At 40.2% G+C, this 7,640-nt stretch overlaps 1 protein-coding gene across 1 annotated transcript in view; it reads right to left on the minus strand.

Annotated features, from left to right (window-relative positions):
* The window catches only part of golgb1 (golgin B1), a 26,428-nt gene that overhangs the window by 15,647 nt on the left and 3,141 nt on the right, over window positions 1–7,640 (minus strand). Inside the window, exons 2-9 of the mRNA XM_015392278.1 lie at window positions 6,921–6,999; window positions 5,183–5,374; window positions 4,996–5,109; window positions 4,732–4,896; window positions 4,517–4,639; window positions 1,974–2,087; window positions 1,214–1,886; window positions 1,051–1,127 (exon numbers count right to left, since the gene is read on the minus strand). Of these exons, the coding sequence (XP_015247764.1) occupies window positions 1,051–1,127; window positions 1,214–1,886; window positions 1,974–2,087; window positions 4,517–4,639; window positions 4,732–4,896; window positions 4,996–5,109; window positions 5,183–5,374; window positions 6,921–6,989 (1,527 nt within the window). The 5' untranslated portion in view covers window positions 6,990–6,999. The remainder of the gene's footprint in view (window positions 1–1,050; window positions 1,128–1,213; window positions 1,887–1,973; window positions 2,088–4,516; window positions 4,640–4,731; window positions 4,897–4,995; window positions 5,110–5,182; window positions 5,375–6,920; window positions 7,000–7,640) is intronic.

Here is a 7,640-nt window from a genome sequence, read left to right on the forward strand (position 1 = left end):
AAGTTTGAAAGAGTGAAAGTAAGGAAGAGTGAAAGTTTGAAAGAGTGAAAGTTTGAAAGAGTGAAAGTGTGAAAGAGTGAAAGTTTGAAAGAGTGAAAGTTTGAAAGAGTGAAAGTGTGAAAGAGTGAAAGTTTGAAAGAGTGAAAGTTTGAAAGAGTGAAAGTGTGAAAGAGTGAAAGTGAGAGAGAAATAAAGAGTGAAAGTGTGAAAGAGTGAAAGTGAGAAAGTGTGAAAGCGTGAAAGGAAGAGTGAAAGTTTGAAAGAGTGAAAGTGTGAAAGAGTGAAAGTTTGAAAGAGTGAAAGTGAGAGAGAAATAAAGAGTGAAAGTGTGAAAGAGTGAAAGTGTGAAAGAGTGAAAGTTTGAAAGAGTGAAAGTTTGAAAGAGTGAAAGTGAGAGAGAAATAAAGAGTGAAAATGTGAAAGAGTGAAAGTTTGAAAAAGTGAAAGTGAGAGAGAGTGAAAGCGTGAAAGGTAGTGAAAGTGCGAAAGAACAAGTGAAAGGGTGAAAGTGTGAAGGAGTGAAAGTGAGAAAGAAAGAGTAATAGTGAGAAATAAAGAGTGAAAGTGTCAAAGGAAGAGTGAAAGTGTGAAAGAGTGAAATAAAAAAAGAGTGAAAGTGAGAGAGAGTGAAAGAGTTAAAGTGAGAAAGAGTGAAAGAAATAAAGTGTAAAAGAAAGAGCGAAAGTGTGAAACAAAGAGTAAAAGTGTAAAAGAGTAAAAGTATGAAGAAAAAGTAAAAGGGTGAAAGAGTCAAAGTGTGAAAGAGTCAAAGTGTGAAAGGTAGAGTGAAAGCGTGAAAGAAAGAGCGAAAGTGTGAAACAAAGAGTAAAAGTATAAAAGTGTAAAAGTATGAAGAAAAAGTAAAAGTGTGAAAGAGTCAAAGTGTGAAAGAGTCAAAGTGTGAAAGAGTCAAAGTGTGAAAGAGTCAAAGTGTGAAAGGTAGAGTGAATGCGTGAAAAAAAGAGTGAAAGAGTGAAAGCATGAAAAAAAAAAAGAAGAGTGAAAGCGTTGAAAGCAAGAAAGAAAGAAAGATCGTGATTAAATACTGACTTCTTCCATGTGCTGCTCCAGCTGCTGTATCCTGACCCTGGCCTCCTCTTGTTCTGCTGTTTTTATGTGAAGTTGTTCTGGAAATGAGACGTTTAAATTGATCAATACTTTCATCTTTAGGTAAAACTTCAGGTGTTCAGATTTTCAGAGGAAAGCTTCTCACCCTGCAGGGCCTCCATGCTTTGGGTGAGCTGGGAACACTGCTCGCTCCTTTCCCTGCTTTCCTCCATCAGCGTCGTCAGGCGCGTCTCTACGGATCGCACGGCGTCCAGGATCAGAGAGGGCTCAGCAGGGTCTGGGATATCCTCCGGCATCGTTTCAGGAGAAAGTGAACAAAGACGTCTCCAGATTTCATCCAGAGTCTCCTGTTTCTTCTGCATGCCTTCCAGCTCTTTCTTCAGGTTATTGACCTCTGACCTCTCTTGCTCTAAGGTTTCCTCCCTGGCCTGGCTATTTGCAGAATCTGCTTCTCTAAGTGACGCGATTTCGCTTTGAAGCCGTGCGATTTCCGCCTCGTCTCTCCCCGAAGCCTCGCTGTGCGCTTGGGCGGCTGCAAGCTCGGCTTCTTTCATCTGAGCCAGCTCTGCCTCCAACCTGGACACCTCCATCCTCTCTTTCTCCAAGTCCTGCTGACTGAGGAGCGCTGCCTCTCTCAGAGTGGTCAGCTCGCTCTCCTGCCTCCCTGCCTCCATCCTCTCCTTCTCCAGAGCCTCCAGGCTGGCTCTGAGGGCGGCGAGCTCTGCTTCCCCCCGGCTGGCCTGCTCAGCCCACTCCTGCCTCAACCTCACAGCCTCAGTCAGCTCCTGCTCCATCTGCCGGAACTGAGCCGTCAGGATCTGGAAGAAGGACAAATAGCACACGATTTGTACACAATAAAACGTCCAGATATATTTTATCCTAAAGAGTCGATCCAGGATCTCTACCTGCTTTTGTTGATCAGCGCTGCTCACTTCCTGCTGCAGCATTTCCAGCTCTTGTGAGCGAGAGTTTAAAGCCTCCTCCAGCTCAGTGCATCGCTGCTGAGCTGCCTGCAGCGCCTGGAGCAGGCAGAAATACAAGCTTTATGTTTTTAAAACTCAACACAGGTGATCAGAAACAAAAGAACTAAGAAAACAGTTTGCAGAATAATTTAACGGTCTAACAGAAACGATATAAAAATATGAAAATGGAAAGACATCCAACAGCTTTGCTTTAGTTGCCATTAACTCAGAGCTAAAAGGTATTTAAAAAAATATGACATCTCTTAAAATCTTTTAATTTTTTTACTCTTGCATATTTTGTAGGTTGGGATAAATTATAAAACCTCCACATTTATTCCAGCTGAAAAGCTGCTAAAATCTCAAGCAGATGAATCAAATTGGTGAGGTTTGACGGGTTTTAAATTGCAAATATTTGGTTTGTAGATCCAGCAGCAGCTCATGAGTCTTGAAGGGGATATGAGGGCCTCAAAGGAAATTTAAAATTTGTTTTGTTGTACAGGAATTAGACTGCTGCTGTTTTACATTTTAAGGAGGAAAACCAAAGAGCAGACCAATGTTTCCCAGAAAAACAAATAGACAAAGGACCAGGATCTTCTGGAATAAAAATGTATTATATAGAAAAGAGAGCAGAGGACATAAATTCCAGGAAAAGGACCAAATAACCAGCAACGTTCAGAGAACTTGATGTTTTCTCACTTCGAGTTTCTACCAGAGAATCCAGGTTTTGGGCTGCAGGCCAGGATGCTCTGCCATGGAAAGTTTTACCCTCACTCTGCTTGTGTGACAGAAAATAATCCCACAGAGTGTTCTAAGACGTTTAAAAGGTTTTAAAACCTCCCCATTACTAAGGGGTGGGCCTGTTTATTTCAGTCCACTTTGCATTTTTTCTAAGACATAATCAGACCTTTTTTTTGTGCCACTTTAAAGCTTGAAACTCATCGCTACTCCAGACATTTGAATTGAGGAATCTTCCTGCTTCAAAGCTTCAAACTATAAAACAAAGTCCAGTGGTTTGTTTTTAAACTTTTTTAAATTTGTTGGAATGACTATGACCTAGAAGACTGAGAATGTTCACCAGCATATTCTAAAGCAGGGATGGGCAACTATATAATAGATCAATAATAATTAAATTATTTAATAAAAAAATAAAATAAAAACTGTAGTTATACTTTTGACCCATAGAGGGCGCACAGTATCCAAAAAATTGCCTGTTATTCACAGACCCCCTTTCTGCTGTGGTCAGCGGGCAACCATCACAGCTGCAGCTCGAACACTGCGAGCTGCAGGCAGACACGTTGCACTTTTAATCAAAGCGCAACGTGAGGGAATCTCATTTTGGAGAATTCTTCCTAAAGCAGGTTTTCCACATCTCAGAGATTTTCCCCTTTCAATGGCCAGTATGTTTGGGAGAACTTACATTTGCGAGAGCAGTTTTTCCCACCATGAAGCACATAAAATCCAAAGAGAGAAACAGAATCACAGATGAAACACTTTGATGCGCATTGGGACCAAAAATTGACATTGACGTCCAATCCACTGTGAGCCAGCAGGCCAAACCACAGCTCTCTCATTAGCTTCAGTTAATGTTGGGCCTCTGTGGTCTGATTTCTATTATTGAATGTGAGATATTGCAATCATTTTTTTTAACATTTTTATTATTTGTTATGAATGAGTTAAAATTCCTTTTGCACCTTCTTAAGCAAACATTTTGTCTTTATTGCTTATGAAGGACGTTAAAATGCATTTATTTTATACCCAAAATCTATTTGCAATCAGTGTTTTAAGCAAACTTTTTGTTCTTCGATATGAAGGAGTTCAATTCCTTTTTGCACTTTTTTTTAAAGCAAACGGTTTGTCTTTTGCTGAAGGACATATTAAAATATATTTATATGCAGAAAATAGTTGTATGTTGGTGCAGTAAACAGATATAAATTCATATAAAATGTATTCTTAATGAGAGAATCATTTGTAGCATCTTTCATATCCAATTATTTGAAGTGTGTGGTCATGCAGCCCTCCAATGGTCATGCTGAAAAAAAAATGTTTGGTACCTTACCGGCTTGTTTTGTTTGTTTGACCGCCATTATGGAAAACGACTCATGAAGATGGATCAGCTAGAAGAGCGAGGTGAGTGAGAACGCTGGGAGCCTTTTTCCACCTGGATCCGCGCTCTTTTTCACCCTCCGTTTCGCACAAACTTGCCCCCACTTCCTCACCGCCTCGGCCGTATCTAGACCCACAGCTAGTTCCTGATTGTCCCTCTTGCATTGGGGCGTGGAATAACCACGCTTCAACATTGGGCATAAATCAAAAATATCTGAGACAAGCTCACTGCAACACACTGCTGCAGGAGGATAACCAGCCTTCACGGCGTTACGCTGGTAAAACTTTGCCCATGCTGAACAGGTTTGTCAGAGGAAAGTGTTTTTTTTTTTTTTTTTTTTAAATAAGGCTCATGTGAACTGTGCCGAAGCTGGAAGCTGTACCTGCTGCAGCTCAGCGCCGTCCTGCGACTGAGCGCTGACCTTCAGCAGCTCCTCTTCATGTCTCTGAATCTGCTCCTGGAAACGGACGTCCTTCTCAGCGACGACCGCCTGCAGCACCCGCAGCTTTCAACAGAAAGATCAATCCAAATCTAACTAATTAGAACCTTGTTACACCTGGAAAGCCGAGCTCGTTCTAGTAATTAAAGGATCGTCACCTGCTCGGCGTGGGCTGCCTCCTTCTCTTGGAGCAGCTGTTCAGACGCCACGAGTCGCTCCTTCAGCTCCCGGCTGTTGGCCTCCTCCTCACTCAGCTTGGCTCTGAGGTCCTGAAGCTCCTGCTCGACCGCAGCACCAGCAGCAGTAAACGAGCTGTCCGCACTCTGCTGGAGACAAAACGGAGCTAAGAAGAGATGCAGCTAAAACAACCAGAGGAACAAATCTAAAAGTTTGAGTGAAAGGATCGTAAATATCTGACTGACCGCTGATCCTGCTTCTCCTTTCAGCTCATTTATCTGTTTGTTGAGCGACGCCATCTTGGCTTTAGCCTGGAGTTTGAGTTTGGTGAAGCGAGCTTCAGCTTCTTCCTTCTCATTCTGCAAACGCCAAGGAAAACATTAATTCCAAGTCTTAACAAGATGGAGGTAAAAATATAAACATTTTATTCACCTTAAGCTGAGCATCTTTGTTGGTCAGCTCAGTCTCTTTCTGCAGCAGCTGCGTGTCTTTGTCTCGAATGAGCTCCTTCAGCTGGACCACCAGCTGCTCCAGGTGGGCCAGCCTCTCCATGGCGTCCTCAGGAACCTCAGCATCCCCCGGAGTCGGACCCTCTCCGGCAGGGAGCTGAGGAACCAGCATGCCCTGTTCACAGCCAAAATTTATTTTCCATTTTTTAAATAAAATTACATTTAAAAAGATTTTTTTTCTCTACAATTTTCTATACTTACAAAAAGAAAGATGATGAATTTAAATGTTTCTAAGATATGAAAAAAAATCCATAGTATATTGTCTGTTTGAGAGTGCCCACATCATGATACCGCCAGCAGCATGTATCACCAATTCATGTTTGTCATGAAGCCAAAAAGAAATAAGGATTTCAGAGCCAAAACTCCCAGATAAGCATCCATTAAAACATGGAGCGCTCACACTACCCTCCAAGTTTTAGATTTAATATTCAGAATGCCAACAAGACTTATAAAAGTCAATGAATCCCAGGTATATAGAAGTCAGGTGGTTGGTGACAGGGAAACTCCCAAATCACACAGGAAGGAGGCCTTGAAGACAAGAAGAAGACAAGCTAGAGACTATGAGCCTTTCTAGTGCTTCCTGTGGTGGATGATCCTCCCATCACCACATCGTGTTAGTATTTTCTTTTCTTGCTTCATATTATATTACAATTTTTGTTTAAGTTGGTTATTTATTTTAGACAGGTATTTTCTAATGGGTGCACACTTTAATTAATGTCTGTCTGAATGGTTTATTTCCACTTGTTCTTTTGTTTGAGGTGCTGCTGATGCAACCCAGCTGTAGGAGGAAACCTGGAGCGTACCATTTGCTTTTTGAAAGACTGACGGGGGAGACTTGTTTCAAGTTGTTTTCAATTAGTTTGTCACTTAAATACTCACTTATTGTTTCTGTTAAGTAAAAGTTAGTTTTGCTTTATTTGTTTCATAGAATGGTTCATTTTGTATTTATTGGTTCTTTTGTTATGTTGTGCCTCCCTCATGTGGTAGACTTGGGTTACTCCATCCCTTTTTACGCAGCCTTTAGTTCTTTGTTTGGAGGTCAGTTTTTTGTTTGAGTTGGATCCTCGGTTAACCTCAGTTAAGTTGGGCCCAGATTCTGTATTTAACTTATTTTGTGTTGCTTTTGAGTCTTTGTTAACCATTTTTACACAATTAAATGAAAGCACTTTTTCAAATTTTGAACACCTTTTGTCCTTATTTAAGTTTGGTCCCTCACATTCCTTTTGATTTTATTAAGGAGTATTTGAGTAAAAGGGGATCTACGTGCAAAATTGGGCCACTTTAAAGGACTGTATACATCAAAAAGCAACGTCTGAAAAATATAACTTTTAAAAAAACTGCATTTAGCAGATAAAAAATAAGAAAGGTAGTGCAACAAATTGTTTGTTGTTGACTTTTACGTAAAATCTCAATAAAATATAATTGCATTTGTTGTTTAGGGAAAAAAAAGAAGTGTTATAAATACATTAGGAATGAACTGTATGGGTGTAATAATCGACTGGATGAGCAGAGCTGTAGTTTTTAGATCAACATGCTGTATGAAGTATGAATATTTGACTCCATATTAAATCATATTCAAATGATCAAATGGAAGTTTTTATTTATTTATTTGTTTTTATTTATTGACCCATTTTCTGAATTGCTGTGTTCTTTTGGATCACCTCTTGGTTTCCATCTGCACCCTCCTCTCCAGAAAGCTCCTGGAGGACGTTGGCCAGACGGCTTAACATCAAGTCAGGACTGGAAGGAGACAGAAAAGAAAATATAAAGAAAAACATAAACACTCTTATTGATTTTATTCATTAACAAACGTATTTGTGTGTTATGCTGCGAGCACCAACTGCTGGAAGAAGCAAACAAGTTAAGCTGGTTTCAGAGTTGGGTAATCATTATATGAAAGGGAAGAGCTGCGAAGATCAACAGCTGAACTGTGGACCTGAGCTCTGGTTATGGACCTTTTTATTGAACAGCAACAGAAAGTATTCAAGGTGACAATAATCTGATGGTCTTTCATGTTTTGTTTTTTTGTTTTGGGCTGCTTTTAACAGCTGAATTTCTCTTTAATTTCTCACAAATTATAGTCAGATTTTGTTTACATTATTCCACCCTGCACTATATAAACAAACCGCATGATGTGGTACAAGGACTGGATGGAGAATTGGAGAAAAATAAGATAATCTTGGGGGGAACGATATTTAGAGCCTGTGGGTTCAGATGATTTTGATGAATTTGGTTCTTTGAAGAGAATTTATTTATTTATTTTTAACAAATTAGAGGTGGTGATGTCAGTTGAGCATACCTGGTCAGACCAACATACCTATAATCAATACCAGTTTATCCTAGGGATGCACGATATTGGGATTTTGGCCGATATCCGATAT

The sequence above is a fragment of the Cyprinodon variegatus genome, unplaced genomic scaffold, assembly GCF_000732505.1.
Source record: "Cyprinodon variegatus isolate N-32 unplaced genomic scaffold, C_variegatus-1.0 Scaffold583, whole genome shotgun sequence".
Taxonomy (NCBI): Eukaryota; Metazoa; Chordata; class Actinopteri; order Cyprinodontiformes; family Cyprinodontidae; genus Cyprinodon; species Cyprinodon variegatus.